This window comes from Polyodon spathula, chromosome 12 (genome assembly GCF_017654505.1).
Source record: "Polyodon spathula isolate WHYD16114869_AA chromosome 12, ASM1765450v1, whole genome shotgun sequence".
Classification (NCBI taxonomy): domain Eukaryota; kingdom Metazoa; phylum Chordata; class Actinopteri; order Acipenseriformes; family Polyodontidae; genus Polyodon; species Polyodon spathula.
In genome coordinates this window covers 36,668,862-36,691,138 of record NC_054545.1, presented here as the reverse complement: position 1 = coordinate 36,691,138, position 22,277 = coordinate 36,668,862, and the positions used below count along the sequence as shown (strand labels likewise).

Below are 22,277 nucleotides of genomic sequence, written 5' to 3'. Positions count from 1 at the left end.
GCAGTCAACCAGTCTCTTTGTGCTGTTGTGTTTTTGTGCAGTCTATAGCTCGTCGCTCTCATACAGTGGAGCGGTCTGGGCTGGGCTTGCTGGGCTTGGAGACCGCCTGTTGTCTGCTCTCTGCCCGTTCAATACAGAGTACTGGCTGAATGTGGGTCGCACTTTTAAATGTCTGCTGCTGGGGGTGGACTTGTTCATACGAGCTGAAAAGAGGAAGAGAATTATATAAAAATAAAAACACACACAACCACACCATGGATGGTGCCTAGGTAAACAAGTAGCGATGCAACCATTACATTAAGTACCACAATGACTTTTTTTTAGTTTTAAAAGATGTGGCTGATTTTTTAAAATGTAGCTCTGTTAATTGGTAAAGCACTATGCCCAAGGGGATGGATGTGGTTTTAATAGATGAAGATCTTTAGATTGTACCAGTAGATTAGGAGATGGCCCCAGACTAATCAAGGATAGAGGTAGCTATTCTGTGATGAATCCACAGAAACTACTTTTGCTGAACATGCCATATTATTTTGGTTTCCAGAAATATACTGCAGATAAATAAATAAATGCATTACTGTACTCTCTTGCTGCACACACGTCGGGGGGACTGTACTGTGCTTGTGACTGAAGCACAGCTGTGGGTGGTTGTGGTCACTTACTTCCTATGTCCACTCTGGCATTGCAGGTGGACATCCCTGCGTCGTTTATGGCAGACAAAGTGTACCAGCCAGCATCGGCCTTCTCCACGCGTTCGATCAGCAGACAGAGGCGACCCGTGTCATCCTGGTACACGCTGCAAGGGAAACACAAGTCAAATACCAGCAGTGTTCTTGATTTAGTGCCCACGGCTCTCCAATCCAGCAGGAAATGGAATGCAAGAGAGACCCCCTACCACTGGAAACACAATGGCCTTCTTAAATGGTAAATGTTATAGAATAACAGGAGATTCTAATTCTATGCAAAGGCATTATGAATTCTTTATTTTTACATTTGGTTTTGCAGAAGTTTAGGATTAGCTTTTAAGATCACCCAGGTTCTTTGATGTACCGGTGCAATGTAATAAGCCCCAGCACAAGGAGAGCAGCGGGCAGAGTCTCCGAATACCTAATTCGCTGGGGGTCCACATGTAGCATCTCATTGTCCTTCTTCCAGTAGAGCTGCGGGGGTGGAGCGGCAGAGACCTGGCACTCCAGTCGCACGGTGTCGCCCTCCACTGCCTGGCAGTTCTGCATCTTGTGAATGAACACAGGGGGCTGCCTCATCTCCTGAGCTGAGAACAAAACAGGGAGCACCATAAGCCTGGCACAGTGCGAAATGGATACCAATTTACAAAACTGCAGTTCTGTTCATGTTAAATGGCTATAGATGGCAACCGGGCACTTCAGGTTACAAGAACAGAGGTTGCTGTTTTTTTTGGTTTGCAGATTAACCTTTTGTCCCAGAGCCACCCTGACTCATTAGGATAAATATCTGGCCCAGGAATCCCTCTAAACTGATACCAGACATCAGCTATTCATCCATCTGTCCAGATGAATAAACACCAATAGTGCTTAATAGCAGCTCAAGCCCATAGAACTTTGAGCAGATTCAGAAGAGAGCAGGCTGTTACCCACTGCAGTTTAAGCTCATAGAAACTCTGAGTATCAGCAGCCCCAAATCTCTCCTGCAATGACAGTGAGAAGAGGTAGTCCAATGCACAGTAGATTGACATATTCATTTGTTTAAGCTATACTGGAATGGCTTAAAAGAGCAGTACAGTGGGAGCCTCCTCTGCCCTTGCCAGGGACTCACCAATGACATCCAGCTGCAGAGTGAACCGGTTCTCTCCGGCTCGGTTCCTGGCCACACACTCGTACACGCCGGCGTGGTCCACAGTGACAATCTCGATGATGAAGGAGTGCACTCCCTTCTCACACACCAGCATCTTGTGGAAGTCATCGGGGCGAATGGGCTTCCCATTCAAGTACCAGGCCACATCTGGAGTGGGCAAGCCTCCCACCTGCCAACACATGAAATAACCTGCTCAGCACTTCACACATGGATAGGTACGTCTTCTTACTGAAAATCCAAACCGCTGGCAATGCAGTGGGTTGAAGACCTGAAAAAACACGTTGTCCAAACTTTTTTCAATCTACTTGTTTCCTAGTAGCACTTTTCTCTGTAGAGATCAGTATATACACAGTGAACCTCCCCTCCTGCTGGGGGTGCTGCTGTACCTTGAAGTCGATCCTGCAGAAGCGGCCCTCCTCCACGGTGAGGTCCTGGGGCATCTGGAGGAATCTGGGGGCGTAGCACTTCTCTTGGATAGAGGCGGTCTCGCTCTCCTCCGATCGAGAGCCAGGCCTGCTCCTGCAACACATGCCCAGTCAGCTGACACAGCGTCCGCACCGTGACCTACAGCTGCAGCATGCATCCCACAAGGACCCTTGTGTACAAGTACTTCAGACTTTAAAATTCAATTCTGGTGCAAAACAAGTCTCCAAAAGCTCTTCACCTAACATGAATCAAACTATGAAGTTACTCATCAGCTCAAACTAGATGAATGTCTGTGCAAGGCAAAAACGTTTGCCTACTTTTAGTTTTATCTTGTGATTTTAAGAATAAAAAGGGTTGCTTATTCAATCATGCTATAATAAAAAAAATGGAAAAAGTGCCATTAGTACTGCCGATATGGATTGAGAATACTTTGTGTTGTAATAATCTAAAACATGAAAGTGTCAAGACTCCAGGTGTAGAACCAGGGGTACAGCTGGAGTACTCAGCGAGTAGCTCTGTGCACAGGGAGGGGGGACACAGTTCAAATTTAACCTTTACAAACCTTTTATAAAATCAATGGAAGCCAGAGAAGCCTAGAACTCAGACACTTCTCAACTCATTATGTCGTGAAGAGTTGAGGACTACAACACTGAGCCAGGACACTAGAGGGAGTCTCTTCATTTGTACTAAATGTGCACGGTCAAAGGAATAAATGCAAATCCTACAGCTTGTGCTATACAGAGCTCTCCTATTCTCAATTCTCCAGCCAGCTCACCCTCTGCTCCAGCTCAGAACTTGGAGCCAATGAGAAACAATATTTATATGCTAAACAATAACGACATCATACCAGAGCTTTCCTGTGCCAGTCTGCCTTCCATCTGGCGAGTCTTGCTGAAAAGGGAATTTGAAAAAAAATTCAGTAAATAAACAAGGCAGGGAATGAAATGAATAGACTGATACAAATTCAACCAAACATAATAACACAGAGCTTGGTTAGGGTGTGACTTCAGGTATTTATGGGAATTCAATATATTTGTGTGTCAAGTGATGATCACCCAGTTTCAACCACGTTGTTTTCAGTTTCAATATTTCGGTTTTCAGGATTATCTGGGTTGTAAAGAAATCAAACAGCAAGCCCTACAACTGTTGAGTGGCGAGGTTATTATGGGAATCACCAGGATTGACGACAGCACAAGCCTCGACAATAGGCTTATTAAAACCAGAAGGACCATATACTGTGCACACTGCACTTAACTCTACGAAAACGGGTTAAACTGGTGCGCAACGGTCCGGAACAGCGATCCACCTCTTCAGGATTCCTTTCCCCTTACACGGGCTACTACCACTCCACCTAAAATCCCAATTTAAAACACTGGATGAGACATTGGGTGCCACAACAGAGAGACGAAAATAGCAGACAATTCAACACGGAGGTCTCCATTCCTACACTATCACTACTAAAACAACATCACTCATTTGAAGTGCATTAAAACCCAATGAAAAATAAATCATGAAATACTAAAACCATTACAAAGCAAGCGGAAATCTTATAATTACTGGTTATTTAATTAAACTAAGAAACTTTTATATTGTGTTTTGTATGCTCAAAGAGTCCAGTGCTCCTATTACTATATAAATGGTGCTGCTAATTCTCTTCACGATAGCCACATTGAGACGCTTGTACTCTGATGTTGCTATTTCATTGTGTGTTTGTGTGTGTGTTTATCCACATTTAGATATTCCCTTGCCATTTCCAAGAACTGGTCTGTGTCTGTGAAGATCATTCCTTTGTTTTGGCAGAATGCTGCTGACATTACTGTATGCATGTCGTAATGGAGATAACATAGCGATCTCCTTGCGTCGCGACTCTGGGAATGCATCCTGCACGCCGTGTCCTTGTGTGTGGGACAGGAATAGCAGGCGTGAATTCACACAGTGCCCTTTGCACGGGCTTATACAGAACACCCCTACCCAGGGAGGACACACACATCTGCAAGAGCACACCAGCAGAACGCCTGGCCCCCTTAGACCGTATACAGACCTTGATCTTAACAGAACACACCCCATCCTGGTGAAACATTGCTTCACTCTAATGACCCGTTAGCATTGTTAATAGACATGTGTTTTTTTTTTTTAGGTTTTTTTTTTCCTATCATTTATTTTTTATAGGACCACACAGTGTGTATAGATTTTTGCAAAATGTTTCTCTATCAGTTGAAGGAAAAACCAAACAAAATAAATTCTCTGTACCTGTTCCAGGTGGGAGTCCTCAGAATTGTCCAGATCGAACACAGAGGCTGCGTTTTGAGGACCCAGCAATCTGCGAGCCATTTGCTCCTCGTAGGTCAACTTCTGTATCGGGACAGAAAAGGGAACTCCATCAGCACCCTGATACTGCCACAGAGATCCCAACAACCAGCTCTAACCTATCCACCCCTCACCAGTACAGAAAGGAAGTGCCACCAAAAAAAAAAAAAAGAGTAAAATTAGAATGATCAGTGGCCTCTGACCCGATGCCCACTGGAATTCACTTCCTATGGTTAGGGGCATATCAGATGAAAGCAGGCATTTCTAAAGGGGTTCTTAGAACAGAGAGTCAATCTGGCTACATGTGGAGAGTGGGGGGGAGGGGGCAGAGTCAGTGAAGTCAAAAATAGTAGCAAACAAATCTCAAGGTTTGATTAAAATAACAAAATGCATGTGCTTGTTACCAGTTAACGCAGGGATGGAAATAAGACTCCTACTGCACAGCAGTTTGATCCATTCCTGGTTTTATTACAAGTTTAATAAGACACGTGAGCTTGTTACCTATATGCTGTGGATAATCAAGCTTGCACTAAAACCTGGAATGGGTGAAACTGCTATGCAACAAGTCTTATTTCTATCCCTGAAGACCAAAGCAGAGCCCCGGAGTCGCAGCGTGGTACCTGGCTCCCATTCTGCCGGCGAGCCTCTTTGCAGCGCAGCTTTCTCTCCAGGTCCTGGATGAGCGCATCCTTTGATCCCTGGATCTGCTCATCTGTGGAGCGGGGGGCGGGCCGGGGGGTCTTCTTCAAGAGGGGCCTGGGGAGACTGATCAGCGGACAAAAGCACTTCAGTGTGAAGGCTACCAGTGAACCATAGCAGCTAAAGCTGACTACCTGGTGATCTCAACGTTTCAATCCTATCTGGATGCATTAAAAGCAACGTATAAAAAGTAAACAAGCAGGCATCGAAATTCTGCTGAAATGTTTAAATCTGTGTGACCAAAAGCAACATCTAAATCTAGAGTTTCCACTTTGCAGCAGCTGAATGACCCTTCTGCCTCCTTAAACCTACCTGCCAAAGGAGGCTAGAGGACACAGGTGTTTATCAAGTTTTTTTTTTTTTTTTTTTTTTTTTCTGTGGGTAACATGCATGCCATATTGCTCTTTTGTACAACTGTATCAGGAACAAAATCAAGTCCTGTAAAGGAGTACTTATTCAAAAGGCTGTAGATTAAATTTTTTCCCTCCCCTCTAGTGTTTTGTACTTTTGCTTTTCACCTGTGTGCTAGAAACTCCAGCAAGACTTGTCAGTATCTCAAAGAGAGCAGCAATTACCTGTCTGAGGCTGGAGATCCTCTGGGATTTGCAGGTGTCTGGATGGGCAGCACAGAGCTGAGGAAGGCAGCGGGAGACTGGATCTGCATGGGGGAGGACTTGGGCAGAGAGGGGGAGACGCTGGGGGGAGACAGAGAGGGTTGGGAACACAGGGGGGAAGGAGGCTGTGTCTTGGAGGCGAGGAGAGGCTGGGGGAGAGAAGCTGGCTTGGGCTGGGAGAAAGAGGCGGGCTGTGAAGGCAGGATGGAGCTGAGGAAGGCAGCAGGAGACTGGGGGATGGCATTCGAGGAGACTTTCGGCATCAGGGTGACACTGGAGCGCATGGTAGAGTGTGAGGCAGGCTGCTCTTTCAAAGAGGAAGGGGTAGACACAGGGGAGCCGAGAGTGGAGGAAGAAGGGGAAGGCTCATGCCCGTTCGGGAAGGGAGCCTGACCCTGTTGGCCTTGCTTCCCCTGCAGGCTCTCGTAGCTGGGTGCTTGGAAGAGTGGCTGGGACTGGATGAAGTGGCGGGGTCGCTCATAGTTGAACATGCTGGGGGGGTAGATGGTGGGAGAGTAGGAAGGCACGTTGACCGTGCTCATGTCACCGGCGTGGCCTTGGTTCCTTGGCTGGCTGCAGCTGGCTTGACACTGTGGGGGTTCCTCCTCAACTGGCAGGGGCAGCAGCGTGCAGGCTTTGGATGAGACCTGGGACTGTGCACTGGAGCTGGTTGCTTTGGAGAGGGAGGCTCTGTGCTCCTCTGCCAACAGGGTCTCGTACTGCTGCAGATCCCTGAACTCGCTGGAATGCAAGGAAGGGCAGCAGTTAGATAGGAGCATGAATACAGCTTCTCTATTGCTAAAAAAAAATGTGAAGATGCCATTTGGAGCATCAAGACTCATCTGTTGGTACATGAAGTTGTCTCTCTAGGTAGCCCAATGTTTTATCCATTCTACAACGTCACCTTGGTTCAGCAGCCATTGTAAAGAATGATTAAATCTGTACTCTACTCACTGAATATCACATTTACATTTTTACTTGCAATGGGAGTTATGAATTCCACATGGTTAAATTAATCAAATCAGGCACTAAAATAATTAAAACGCATGCATGCTGGTGCTGTACAAATAAAAGCCAATGGTCAGATGCAAATATTGACTTCCTGCATGGCTGCTACAAGACACCCATTGAGGCTGTTTGGGAACAGTTCTACCCAGAATGTCACATGCAGCCCTGCTAATGAAAGCCAGCCTTCTGTTTTGTCATGTTTCTTTTTGATGGGACAGCACCACTGTCCTGGAATGGGCTCTGGTTGCACAGCCTGTGTACTCCAGAGGATTGGAGACAATGGAGCTGGAAAGGTCTGCATTGGAATGGAACAAATGCAAGGCGATTATGTTCCATAGCGATTACACTGAAGCTAGGAAAGGGATCTGATATTACACAACAGGTGCTGGCAGTGGCGTGCTCGAGTACTGCACTGGCCAGGGCTGGACGACGGACTTTGGCAAAGGGGTAAATCGTGCACGCTCAGCCCCCTCTCCAACCCCACTTTCAACAGAGTGAAACTCTAAATCAAGTATCTTTACAGGACAGGATCACCAGAGCTATCGAGTTTCACTCTTTCCCCCCTCCTTCTCTCTGTGGTAGGAGCTGAATTCAGAAAAAAAATCAGCTTATTTGACTGTCAGTAATTGACTTTCATGTACTTACTGAGTTTGTTACCTGGTATGGATAGGTACGTGATTCACATCATCATATCATCTCTGACCAGTTTTAAGAAAGTGATTTATGCAAGAGTTCAAACCTCAACTTAATTTGGTAAAAAAAAAATTAAATACCATGACCGGTATCAAAGACTATACCAAATTTCACAGTCAATCCTTTTAGCTTCACCCATACTTCCTATAGATACAGAGGCAGACTGAACTTTAAGCCACAATGTTGTTTCATACATATACACTAATAGTACTGTACTGGGAAAGAAAACCAATAAATAAATAAAAAATCATCTACCCTCCTCAACACAACAGCTTAAAGAATTTTTGGCCAATGGCAAATGTTTGCTACACTATCTATATCAGGTATCCAGGACAACATGCCCTCTTCAATTCCAAGAACTAAACAGAGGGAATAAAAGCGTGGAAGTCCCCCAATGTTCCATGACATCATGCATTGCGGAACCTTATAGCAGCTACTGGCAGAATGACACACACTACAGGAATACCCTGTCAGTCCCCCAGCAGAGAAATCTACACCTTTTACTTTCACTGCAGGTCTAGGGTTACACAGAGACAGTTAAACCACCTGCATGTGGAAGTACTGAAAATAAAAACGAAACAGAAGTATGCATGCCTTTAAAAACAGGTATATTATGAAAAGATAATATACATTTAGTACAAGTATATTTTGTTTTCTCTTCTATATAAAACAATTGCACTAAGGTCCTGCCTCCCAGTCTTGTTGAAGTCATGTAGTATTTAAAAGTCGGAAGTACAGTAGTAACTTTTGAATCGCCTTTCCTATACACAACTGTTGTAAAATTACAATTCGCAAACCTGTTAGCAAGCACCCCACTGCAGAACACCGTGTAATGTTACCTATGGGGGGGTATTCCGGTGGGGTCGATATGTACTGGTTAACAGGTACATTCTAATCAAATGTGTGGCAAGTACGGGACCATTAACAACAACAGCTAAGAATTCCGGTACATTAACAACAATGTTAAAACAATCCTATTATACATGTAGTAACTACAGGTGTCCTCTCTGACTACTCATTTACCGACTAGGCTACTTCTCTTTATTATCGTTCCTGGGGGGCATGCATACTTCATTTTTTAATGAACATAATTTATTTAACAAATAACATGCCAAATATTTTTTTTTTTGTTTGATTTATTTAGTATATGAGATACGACCGACTTTAATTTTAGCGCAGGTTCACAACGTTCAGCGGAAAGATCAGGAGCGACGAACCGACCACAGTGAATGACAAGTCTTCTGCTAGACACAACGTGATATCCTCCGTAGTTTAGTTTGTTATGCACTGCGGTTATTATTCTGCTACCGTGCGAACTGCATAACAATTAGACATAATTCCACAATAAATAACAAATTAATAGCAACCGGCTGTGGGATGTGCATGTATTCTCCAAGTTGGGAAAATATCCATCTGTCTTATTTATTTATTGTAATATGGCTGGTTTCAGAGAACCATTGGCACGAATGTTACCTTAGAGCTTAGGTGTTAGGTGTTAGGTGGGGGAGGGTGGAGAAAGAAATAATCAGTAAAAATAAATAACAATAACAAAAACCGAGCAGGTGCAATTAACCTCAATTAGGATGAACAATTAACATTACAGTGTTTTCTTCTTCATTTTTTTTAATACATCTGCACATTTCAGTATGGACTTACCTTATTTAAAACTGTCGCGATTAGTCTTCTGTTAAAATTGAACAAATTCGGGTGTGTACCGCGCGGACACGTTTCTAAACTGCACACAACTTTCAAAGAGTTGCAATCAAACCCCACCAGCTGTTCTTATTCACACCGGTGCTGGCTGTGACGCACTCGCGAGGGTCCGCCTGCGCATCCCAACACCACGACAGCTCATCCGCATTTCAGAGTACAAGTCCCGTTTCAAGAACCACTGACTGTGTTTCATTCCGGAACCGCAGGATTCAATTGCGTGTTTGATAACTACTGCATACAGCCGCAAGCACACGCTTATTTTAATAGACCCATTACCGCTTACGAAATTAGGACTGACTTAAGACATTACTTATTAAACCAAATATCTTCTAGCAAAAGATAAAACAAAACAGAACAAGAACAATTAGCTTCAACACAAACTCGCAATTTTGCTCTACATCTTTGCTTTTTACTTTAATTGTTCTTAATAAATAAATAAAACAAGCTGTTTATACTTGAAGACTTACATTTTAAACGACAGAAAGAAAGTTCATAAGGGGACTTAATAATAATAATAATAATAATAATAATAATAATAATAATAATAATAATAATAATAATACAGCAACTGTTTACATATTGGAAGCTTTTATTCTTTTATTTTGAAAGTAACACTGGCTCCTGGTTTGCTTTCAGGTTTCCCACTGTGGGTGTTTTCCGCTGCACAATGAATGGACAGGGCTGGGTGGCTTCAGCTATCTCAGCACACTGCTACTTTGTTTGCCCCCTTCACTGCGCCTGTGCCCGCAGCCCCCACATTCATCTCTTGCAAGTACTGGGGGGAAGGGGCGTGGAGTATGACCACTCACAATCCAGGTAGTGCAAAAACCCGCTGGGTGATGAGCTGGTTCACTAATTACATCACAGTTTAAAAAAAAAAAAAAAAAAAAACTCCACCATGTACACGCTTTATTTCAACTCTCAAATATCAGCTGATTATTTTATTGAGTTTGAGGAACCAGACCCCTGTTCAGCAATGTGTTCCTCCTCTATAACTCCTAAATAATATTCCTATTGCACAGCAGCTTAAGCCATTGCAGAGCTTGATTAGCCACAGTGTAAATATCTAACAAGCTTGTCTTATTAAATTCCTAGCAAAGCCAGGAATGGATCAAACTGCTATGCAATGGGAGTCTTATTTCCATCCCTACAGGCTCACAGGTGATACATACTCATGCTATGATGGTGAGTGCAATCATCGCGTCCCGTTCTACCTAAACAAGGACTGGATGCTGTGTGCAGGACCAGTGCACTGTCTGCTGGAGGCGGTGCAAGATGGCTGGCAGACTCACCCCTGTGTGGAGCTCTGGGGTGGGGGTGGGAGTGGGGGGTCGCTCTCCTCCTCTGGACTGTCAGGCCACTCTGGGGGCGGGGGGATCCCCGAGGGGTCGTACAGGAATGAAGAGAAGTCCTCCTCTGCCTGTGAGAGCTCACCCTCGGCCAGGACCTCGTCCACACCTGCAGGACAAGAGGCTGTACTGAGAGAGGAGAACTCCCTGAGAGAGCACAGTGCAGCTTCTGATTACCTGCTGCGCTTTCTAACGCTGTAGACGGGAGCCATAATAAACACACTTCGCTGTTTGGGATACGTGACTACCATGGTGCTGGTAGAAGACCATATACCTACTGCAGGGGTGCGAGGTGTCTCCAGCATACAGACACCCCAATACACAAACAAAGCAGAACTTTCCAAAAGACCCCTGTACATAATGTTATAACGAACTGCAGCGCGTAATGCAAACCTTCAGACATTGTGCCTAGGTGGTGTGCAGGTGTCTATTCCAGCCAGCCAGAGAGCTGTACTTTATATAGTAAGTCAGGGTGCAATCGGTTTCTCCAGGGCGGGGCTACTAACCTTAACCCTCCAGTCCAGGTGAATAGCTTCATTAAAGGCCTGGGTTGGACTTACCGAGGCATACCTCGAGCAAAGCACTGCAGGACACTGTGCCGTACTGGTTACCCGCCACACACTTGAACAAGCCAGAGTCCTCCGGGAAAGCCTCTGTGATCACCAGGGTGCACACCTCCTCTGAAGGGAGAGGCAGGATGAGAGGCAGAGAGAGTGTGAGGGAGAGGGGGAAGTGACAAAGAAGGTAGCGTATACAGAGGTAAGAGAGAAAGAGAGGGAAGGAGGGAGAGAAACACAGGGGGAATGGTAGAGAGAAAACAAGATTCCTTGTTGTTTATTTTTATTAGGCTACTGTAACACATTCTGATGCTGAACTGAGCATTCTTCAGCACTGGAGGAGAAATAAATAGTATAAAAGTGTTTTTGAGACTGTTCTGCCTTCTGGTGGACATTCAAGGCATATCAAAATCATTGCCCTGTTAAACAAATAAACTGTTCACTTAGCTGTCTACTTTCATACATAATACAGGTGTTATATTTGAATACATTTCAGAACTGCAGTTGAACTTACCAGGCACTGAGACAGAGCTGGCCTCTGAAAGAGAGATAAGAGAACGCAGTTAAATACAGACTTTTTCTGTTTATCACAGTGCATACAATAGATTTCTTTGACCCTATCTACACAGATATAATGCCCAGTTATAAGTCTGACAGCTTCAACACTTGAGTTTTTATTTAATTAACTCAAACTGTTGCACTTTATTAAACCATTTACACTGTATTCCTGCTCTGGGAATACAAACAACATTTCTTCAGCTCTGTCTACTAGACCACACTGCCTCCCAGTCCCTCAGCTCTAACGAATAGACTGCATTGACTCCCAGTCTCTCAGCTCTAATCACTAGACCACACTGCCTCCCAGTCTCTCAGCTCTAACGACTAGACCCCATTGACTCCCCGTCGCTCAGCTCTAATCACTAGACCATATTGACTCCCTGTCTCTCAGCTCTATCCACTAGACCACACTGCCTCCCAGTCTCTCCAATCTATCCACTAGACCACACTGCCTCCCCGTCTCTCCACTCTATCCACTAGACCACACTGCCTCCCAGTCTCTCAGCTCTATCTACTAGACCACACTGCCTCTCAGTCTCTCAGATCTCTCCTATCTCTGGTTGGGCTGGTTTACTGTTAGACCACACTGCCTCCCAGTCTCTCAACTTTCTCCTATCTCTGGTTGCGCTGGTTTCCAGTACACTGCAATGCTGTGACAGACTGCACATACTCTTCCTGAGGATGCGGAAGTCAGCCGAGTCCAGGATCTGCTCCTCCTCTCGAAACCAGAGCACCTGGAGAGGGGTGGTCCCCCGGATACGGCACTCCAGCACCACCAGCTGGCCATTCACAGTACTAATGTCGTGGAGGCACTGAAAGCAACATGAAACTTTACAATGAGACATTTGCATTGCAGTTTTATATTTTACCCATGTGTTTACCACTATACACATAGAATGGTTTGCCATAGTTTTTTTTATTATTATTATTGTGCTTACCGTGATTTCTCAATCTTTTGCTACACTTTGCCATGCTTTTTCCATGATCAACTTTTATAAGGGGACTTAGTCAGCATAATGCTGTTACAGACTGGGTTTTGGAGCTTCCAAGCTTAGAAACAGGAACACAGGAAAAATGAAATACTGGGTTTTAACATGTGTGTTTTACTGCCTTTCACCAGCAGATGGAGGTCAAGGTTCCTCATCTCTTCTTAGAAGTTTTTCTATATGGGGGTGGGGGTGCTTGGCTCTGATGAGGATATGTTCCGATGCACTGTAGTGTTTGTGTAGAGACGTAACACAGATAGATTGGTATGTGATTCTTTTTGCTCTGATAACCCGGCTATACAGCATTCCCCTTGTGTTTCATCGTCAGGGTTCAGGGCTGACAGTCAGATCAAGAGCTGCGTTACCTTCACAAATGTTGGGGTCACTCCTCCATTCCCTGCATAGTTGTGGCTGGAGGAGGGACTCTGAGTCTGTAATGAATGGGAGAGGGAAATATTCAGTGCCTCCGGACTGGTTAAACAGTTCACATGAAGAATCAGCAGTAAAACATGTGTTTTTGTGTTGGAGCTGCAGGGCGCAGCGTACCCGTTGGGGGTTGATGCAGAGCGGCTGGGCCAGGCTGGACTGTCTCTGTTGGAGCACAGAGCTGGAGGAGGAGAAGGAGGAGGAAGACTCTCTCATACAGGACGAGATGGTCAGTGACACAGAGGTCGTCTTCTTCTGGACCCTGAGGGGGGAACACAGCGAAGAGATACACAGTCCTGACACACAATACAGAGACTTCTGAACAGAGATACACACACACACACACACACACACACACACACACACATACCTACAGACATACACACACACACACACACACACACACACACAGACACACAGACTTGACAGAGCTACAGCACACACATGCAGACTCACTTAGAGACACACACACACACAAGCAGAGAGCTGGTGAAATGTTCTTGATTATCGCTAAGGCCGGTTTTGAGCGCATTTCGAATTTCAAATGAAGCCTAATTTGTTTTTATTTTATTTTCATTCTTTTGGGAGGTGCATTTATTGTGATAAGCGAATGATTATGTTGAATATAATTACGTTTTGTGACTATATTCATTTACTGCTTGTTTGATTGAGTTTCTTTTTCATGCAGTTTTAACAAAAATAATATTGCAATCCATTAAGCAACTGTAAGAAGATTAAAAATGTCTCACAATGATTAAAAAGGCAATAAGGAAAGAAACCAGTAATGAAATCCTTGGATGGGAATTCCTTTACAATGTTTACCAATGTTCCATACAAGTAGGACTTGAGCACTCGAAACAAACTTAGCTGAGGTTTACTGCTCCACTGTAGAGAATGGATAATCCATCCCACTTACTGTGCCATGTTCCTGGCTTCTGCAGGGTCTGTTGAAATCTGGTAGGTCGGATCTAAAAAGAGGAGACAGATTAGAAAAGCAACGAGACAGTGAAGCATGCTGAGTGAAGCACAGATCAAAGCAGTCCTCTCTATCAGCCTGACTGGCTTGTGCATCAGATCAGTACCATGGGATAATGTTATCTTTCATACGTTGCTCAGCCCACCATCATGGTTCTGCTGTCCTCCTAGTCAGAGCTAGCCAACAGATCACTTCTGCACCACCGACAACATTATTACTTACCACCCATTTGAAATTCAACTTCTTGAACCAGCTCAAAACTAGTTACAAAACTATCTTCAGTCTATTGAAAGAAAGTGAACACACTGGCAAATCAATTACAGCACATCACCACAGTGCTGCAGTGCAGCACACAGCCACTGATAACAGTACCAGCCTGCACGGTGTGGAGGGTTGTTTCCATAAGGCAAGCCCAGTGCACACGTTGCACGAGTCGAGCGCACTAGCTCTGCCAGCAGATGGAACATCAATATTACTATGGATTTTCCTGTGTCTGCTATCCTTTTTATATAGGGATGAAAATAAGATTCCTGTTGAATAACAGTTTCACTCATTCCAAGTTTTACAGCTATTAGCCACAGTGACTAGGTAACAAGCTCAAACATGTATATACTGAGCTCACGATAAAAGCAGTAATGGATCAAACTGTTATGCAATGGAAGTCTTATTTTCATCTCTATTGTACATGTAAGGATTCCATGATTAGCATAGTGAGTTTCATTTGGATGAGCCCTAGAAACTTGCTGAGACCAGTATCTCTCTCACACATGACTATGCAAACAGAGGTAACAGTCTAGCAACACAAAACCAGCGCCCACAAATAACCTGGCTTACACACTGAGACAGAAGTACCAGTCTTCCCAGCCGCAGGCGCATATTTATATTTCTCATGAAGGAAAAGAGCATGACCATGTTTCTTTTCTGACATTTAACTGAACACCCTCCGGCACAATGGAAAATAACACTGCATTACAATAGAGACTGCCCAAATGCCACAGCAGCAATGGGGCTGGGAGCAGTAGAGAACAATAGATGATAATGCTTTTAGTTCCTCTTTTGCTGCATCAGTATTGCAGTGTTACAGATTACTTCATTTGGCCTCTCACAGCTTTGCTCTGGCGAGTTTGTCAGGGAGTTTGCTGCTCGAAGCTCTTCCACCTCCCGAATGTACCCAAGGCTTTTGTCCCAAACAATAAAAACAACCCCCCCCCCCCCCCCCCAAAAAAAAAAACCAAAAAAACATTTCTATATGTATAGTTAACAATTTAAATTTTGTTTTAATAAAAATAAGTAGTGCCATTCTCAGTTTTTGAATTTAATGTCACGATCTGGAGTAAAAAGTGTTCCTCTAGTGTGGTCCATTAAATGGATTGCAGTGTGTGAGTCTTAAGTGTATTTGTTTTTAAAAGTAAGTAAAGGCTCAGGTTTGGTTTAATATTTGAAAGGTAGTGATATTTAAAAGAGCTGCACAGGGCAGGTTGAAATGTCTGTTGGCTATGTGTTGAAAAGGCTTGCTGTGGAATAGTGGTAACATTCAGGGGAGGCCTCCCCTGTGCTTTGGGTAAATAGCAGCACCCTTCCGGGGCTGTAACAGAATTAGACTGCGCTTTCCAAACACTGCAGCGGCATGCAACCTGACCCATTGGAATGCTGAGCTCAAAAACAAGAAGCAGCTGAGCAGGGGATGTGAATTAAGAGCCACGGTCCATCCCCTGGGGGAGTCCTGCCATCGCTGGGATTGACAGGACTTAAAGACTACTATCAACAATGATAGGAATAAGGTGGGTATAATTTACAGCACAGAACCGCTTGCAAGGCTTTGTACTTTCACTAGCTTCCTCGTAGTGGGAGGAGCTCATACAGTGTATCTTAGCTCCAACTACTACAGCACACCTGGTTGTCTAATATATTCGTACACAATACACAATAATGTTGTGTGTTAGTTTAACTAATAATACAAAAGCCAAGAAAAATCACGTATATATCACATGCAGTATCTATAACTATAAGTAATATTATATGGTCACAGAAGAAGATGAAGAATGTATGCAACAGCTAGCTCTAACAGCTTCATATAAGAGGCTCATCTAATGGCTTCTGCAGAATGTGAGCTATTCAGAGCAATGGGGATTGCTTGTGTGTCCCTGTGCACATTACAGGTTATGTTTCTGCTATTTGGGTGCCATTGAGTTTAGAAAGGATTACAACTCCATTGGAATGGACTGCCTGCGGCCACTGATTGCTGTTCTGTGTCACTCCTGCTGATCATTATTTTGGTAACGGTTAGTCAATATATCCCAGTAACCATGTGTGTTTATAAACCAATAGAAAAAGACCAGCTAAAACTGTTCAGCCAACATCAGACCCAAACTTCACGACCCCCAAGTTGATCATGCCACTGGAAAGGGTTTGAAGGCACTTTTGAGGATGTCACTGTAGTATAGTTTAGCACATGAGATCAGGGTTTATTTTAACGCACCTTTTTATTATTTTACAAACTGCTTAATCTATGCCATTGAACAAAATCCATTAACGGTGTGATTAGCGCGTTTTTAATAGATAATAGATGAAGAAAGCAGACCTAAATGAAGCATAACTTGTTATTGATATGTCTGGCTACCCAGACAACTGTCCAGTCTCTGGTGTATCAAAGGAAGGCAGTAATGCAGAGCCCCTTTTACTGGTTCAAATACATCCTTGATTGAGTTTCCTAAGTTATTGAGTTCCAATGAAGTACTAAGCGCAGGAAAGTTTCAGAACTCGGAGACGAGCCTGCCTCTGCTACGGTGCTGAAAGAGTTAACAGCTCCAGAAGCCCAGCGGGGTATAGAAGCACATCCTAACACTGAGAAATGTGAGCTGAGCTCCTTCTAATTATACCCTTTCATTTCTGTATAGAATATAGAAACACATGGCAAGAGATTCATCTTGCTGAGCCAGCTCTCTGTTTGTAACAGACTGTGTTTTCGTCCTCTGTGTTCGTTTAGCCTGCGTGGGTGGGTATCGTGGGGGGGGGGGGGGGGCTTACAAGAAACAGCAGCAGAAAGTTTCACACTTCACACCCATCAATCGTTAAAACACACAGCCGCCAGCCTGGAACAACAGTACTGAAAGCAAGTTTTAGATGCATTAAACATTTGCAAACTCTGAGAACGCTGTGTTCCTAATGTAATGGCAAGCAATTCTAGGTCAAACAGACTGTAGTCAAACAAAAGGACTCAGTCCTTCAATCTGGAGCTATTTTTCTTATTTTTTTCAGCTTGCATTGTAATGCTATTTATAATGATGAATTAGGAGCTTTTGACAAAGGGCTGTAGTTAAAACCCTAAATCATACGGACAGTAATCTATGGTCAAGGATAAAAATGCCTGATTGGATGTTTCATCCTTTTCTTTCTGTTATTCTGATATGAAAGAAAATAAGCAGCACAGCTAACACTGTGGAAGTACTGTTTGGGACTACGACTGCAAACAAAAGGGGAACAAAACGATGTCTCCAAGGTTAAGAGTGTCCTAAATATAGAATTCCATTTGAACACCCAGACTGCACACATGGAGGTGCTGGCAGACTGCTTTTCTGTTTACTATTGATTGACTGCTGGGTCGATTGATACACTGATATTTCTTACTTGCTTGATTGATTAAGATAAACGGTTTAGCACACGTTGAAGTGAATGAATCGGTCATAACCAACAACCCCTTGTCTTTATTTTATCTGATTATTATTATTATTATTATTATTATTATTATTATTATTATTATTATTATTATTATTACAGATGTGTGATCTAAACTGGTACACTACAAAGGAAAATTAAATGTACTGAGAAACACTAGACTTCATTTCAAACATGGCATCAGGTACTGCACCGGGTTCAAGAAATCTCAGTTTGCAAGCCCTTCTTTCAATAGTGTTGCTCGTCCTTGGTCATTTCCCATGGAGAGTGAAATTGACCTACACCTTCAATGCCTTCTTCCCTGTCATTAACCAGCCAGCTGCTGCTTCCACTGCTGACTGACAAGCGTTCTATTGCATACCAGAGCCCAACACAGCCCATATACCCTGCTAATCATGTATTCATGTCATTAGGGGGTGTTGGGGTATATTTGGCTGCACTACAGTCACTATATTATATTACTTTTTCATTTGGGTGTCAGCTAATAGTTGTTGCACAGCCACATTGCCAAATGAAAAAGCAAGGCCCTATATAATATAGGAACACTGTCCTCCCCCACTCAACAAGAGCAATAGCTCTGTAGTGGAAATGGATTTCACAAGCTGCAGATTATAAATCATATAATCATGATAAAAAGCTTGCTTCAGATCTATTTCATGGACAGCATTCACAAAAAATGAGACCTAAACTCTGTTCCTTTCATTAATATTTCCTGTATTTCATCATGGTAAATGCACGGTACAGTATATCATCGACCAGTGGGCACAGTGAAAACCTAGGAAAGCATGGTAGAAAACTACAAAGTATTGTAATGAAGTTTGACAAAAACATGAGCCTTATAGACTGCAATTACCTCCACCAAGATACATTGAGGTTAATTCACTGTGTTCAGTGCTGTTCAAGGATTGATTAAATAGATTAACAGAGCAAAGCTCAGCTGTGGAAATGTGTGCATGGATAGGTACTGTGCTGTCTGGGATGCAGAGCAGGAAGACGACACTGCGTATCGTATCGCTTAATACAACCCCCCCTGCACTGCTCTTCTATTGTCAGAACTGTGTGCTGGTTGTGCAATTAGACTGCTCCATCATTCACCTGTGTGCTCATTGTGCAATTAGACTGCTCCATCATTCACCTGTGTACTCATTGTACAATTAGACTGCTCCATCATTCACCTGTGTGCTCATTGTGCAATTAGACTGCTCCATCATTCACCTGTGTGCTCATTGTGCAATTAGACTGCTCTATCATTCACACAATCTTATTATCCAGACACCACTTCACATCAATTCATCTGATGCCAACAAGCAAAACAGGAAGCCAAGGTACAGTGTAAAAGTTAAAAAAATGACAGCAGTTAAGTAAAAGCAAAATAGCATACTGCTGCTATTCCATCACTATTACAATTACTATTACTAGCAATAGAAATAACTTCATTCTGTCATTTTGAATCAATATAATAGTTACGATTTGGGAACAGAATAAAATACAAACAAACCTGCAGTTGTAATTGCAGTTTTCTAAGTGTGTGTACAGACCACAACATTAATAAATAAATAGCAATAAAAAAATCCTCATTTTTTATAATACATCTGTATCCTCATATGCAACTACAAGAAACTAAAACCTGTGTCTTTAGAAATGTTTTTTTTTTTTGTTTATTTTTGTTTCCTAGTTATATGGGCAATAAAGCATGGAAGGGGCACCTGTATGGGGGGATCAGAGACACTCCCCTTGCTCATTATGCCCCAAGGGGCGTGGCTCTCCCTGTGACTCCGCCCTGTGGCATGCTGGTCGTTGTCTCTGTAAACTCTGACCTCCAGAATGTACGCATGCCTTTGTTGTTGCAGTCTGTTTGTTATATATTTACCCAAAAGAACAGATTGCACTTAGATGTATTGATGGACCACATTTTTTATTTTGTTGTTATTCTATATAAACATTTATTAGACTATATAGACTCCATAACAAAAGAATTCTAGGGAATAGTTTTATCAAGTAAGAGGCAACTTTTTATTATAGCATTTCATTGTTACTATACCAGTACGTAGCATCGTATGTATATATATATATAGATTATATATATATATATATATATAATATATATATATATTTATCATATATATATATATATCTTTAGAAATTTAATCACGGTTGTGTATTCAGTCAAATGTTACTTTATAATTTCTACAATAACAATTAAAACAAAGTTAATATTTTATGCACATAACGGTCAGATCAATGGGATCTCCTGGGAAAATTGCCGCCACCACTACAGGGGCCTCAACATACAGTATTTTGGTTTTAGTAACGTAGGTAAAACAGAGTACAGAGTACATTCATTCTCACATAAATACACATTCAGATTCCTTACCAGTGTGTATCTCTGCAGTTGTTAAGCAAACACCATTCCATTAATTCAGAGAGTACTGGGCGTCCCTTAATCTCTCCCAGTCAGTGAATGCCGTTGCTGTGCTAAATGGACTGACCCCCTTGCACACAGGCAGCACACACCACAGTGACGGCTGGATGTTATCTGATGAGGGGGGAACTACTTGGCCCTGGCCGAAGGCTCCAGATGTCACATTAGTGTCTGAATCGAAGTAAATGGAGGAAGTGAGCTCAGGCTGGGCTCGGGTTTCTAACTCTCTCCACACACCAGCTGACTCCACACTTAGAGGGAAAGAGAAACATTTCAGCATCGAATATAGAACCCCCTTCCCCTCGCCTCCCCTTCTGTCCCCTGCTCCACAGGAAAAGTAGGCAAATATGTGGGAATTTTTCATTTTGTCTGGACGCCCACAGGTTGTTCAGGCTTTGAGATATCCCTCTCCAAAGCCGGATTATTCTGGTATCATGGTAGTTTGAGAATTGCGACAGTAAGAGAATGCTGGCAGTGCTGATATAAACAGATTCTGCAATAATTATGTTTTAGGTGTCTATTTGAAATTTGATTTGGGTGACAGCTCTTGAGAGAGTGCAGTTGCACCACAAAGAGTCCCTGTCCTGATTGACCAGAAACAAACTCACCCTGTGTCCCAATCTTTCACTGCATGTTCATCTGCAGCTAACCCCTTGGTCTCTATTGCCTTTTCCTTAGGCTAGGTAATAGCTTCTCTGCCTTGGTCAGTCAGGTTTGATGCAACATTATTCATCTGTATGTTGATTGTGCAATTAGACTGCACTGGAACATACAGCATGAATTCAATGCATTCAGTGTCAGTCAAGCTACAAGTTATTGAGCTAATGGAGCCAGGAGGGTGTATGATCCAAGCTAAAAGCTGTCCAACAAAAATTAGATCTTTAAATAGAGTACAGCTTCAAATTATTTGAAAGACTTACAGTAAATGCCATTTTAATTACCCATTCCAATGTTCCCTTCTTTGTGCCATGTACCATATCCTTGAACAGCATTGACAACCCACACACACCCTCATTATCCCCATTACATCCTGACTCCTTTCCCTTATTCCTGCTGACCTTGAGTCTATTTCATACCTCTCGTGAAAGAAACAAAAAGCATTCATTAACTCTATACAAGCTTTGGAAATGTAACTGTCCAGAGCCACTTGCAAGCATTTATATGAGCTTTAATGACTCATCATAGAGACACAGATGAAATAGATATAACATGCCGACCCTCAAGAGAAAGGTCGTGACAGAGGCACAGAGAGAGGAACGGGTTGGATCACAATCGGGTAAGTGTTTCTAATACACGACACACCCTGTGACCTTATCATTCCTGCAGTTTAGATTGGTTGGGTCTTTAGATTTTGAGAAATGCTCAGCTCAATCATGTGTCCCAGCTATAATCTGTGCCTCCCTGGTCCCAGTGTGATAAGTACACATGAGGAACAAATAGCCCATCTTTGCTGCTTCAGCTGACTCCAAATGACCTCTGACCTCTGCACAGTTTTTGCCCTGGTAACTGAGTATTGCTTGGGGGCTTGGGTTTCTTCTACAGGCCCCAACTCCACATGCCAGACATATCCTCGGAGCAGCAACTGCACCAAGCAGGCTCTGCCAGTGACATCAGTCACGCCCTAAGCTGGGGCAGTGCCTGCCGGGGAATTGTATTTTACAGGAGGGACATATTCTGATTCAAGCTGTCAACAGACAAGGGCAACAGTATACAAGAACATGAATACATCAGGCCCATGGTCCCAAGAGCAGGACCAGGTGCTGACAATTACTACAGGAATAATCAACAGCATTTAAATGGTTGAAGCTACAGTACTGGAGCTTGACGGCTCATTTAAAATGAAACACACATCCATGTTTATTACAGTATTTTTTTACTGACACATTGCTAGTGTATAGTCAGGTCATGTTATAAAGCAGTTATAAGGTTTTGTAGCATGCTGTTATAACTATCACATGTTGTTCATTCCATCCCCTATAACACTGTGAAGATGCTTTAAACATTATTAAGTGTTAAGTGTTAACACAAGCGTTGCAGC

General features: G+C 43.1%; 1 protein-coding gene across 2 annotated transcripts; it reads right to left on the bottom strand.

The window, feature by feature from the left end:
- Positions 1-6: 6 nt before the first annotated feature.
- On the bottom strand, positions 7-20,354 carry LOC121324764 (myotilin-like). 2 transcript variants are annotated; one of them, XM_041266924.1, is made up of 17 exons: positions 20,192-20,354; positions 14,083-14,134; positions 13,287-13,428; positions 13,106-13,171; positions 12,425-12,566; positions 11,711-11,734; positions 11,200-11,319; positions 10,583-10,748; positions 5,838-6,617; positions 5,184-5,328; positions 4,507-4,608; positions 3,104-3,147; positions 2,217-2,343; positions 1,792-1,999; positions 1,105-1,270; positions 660-793; positions 7-203 (listed from the first exon to the last, which is right to left on the bottom strand). In XM_041266924.1, exons 2-17 carry the CDS (start codon positions 14,088-14,090, stop codon positions 43-45), a joined length of 2,535 nt encoding a protein of 844 aa, XP_041122858.1. In that variant the 5' UTR covers positions 14,091-14,134; positions 20,192-20,354; the 3' UTR covers positions 7-42. The 2 variants fall into 2 exon arrangements, with proteins under 2 accessions (XP_041122858.1, XP_041122856.1); XM_041266922.1 differs by having other exon boundaries at positions 2,217-2,349; positions 20,192-20,353.
- Between the last annotated feature and the right edge of the window lie 1,923 nt (positions 20,355-22,277).

Bases quoted from the DNA above. Each gene is read 5' to 3' on its own strand.
- LOC121324764 (XM_041266922.1), bottom strand. The intron at 13,172-13,286 runs GTACGCTGCGCC...CATTCATTACAG, and splicing joins TCTGCATCAACCCCCAACGG to ACTCAGAGTCCCTCCTCCAG. The intron at 2,000-2,216 runs GTACAGCAGCAC...ATGTGTTGGCAG, and splicing joins TCTGCAGGATCGACTTCAAG to GTGGGAGGCTTGCCCACTCC.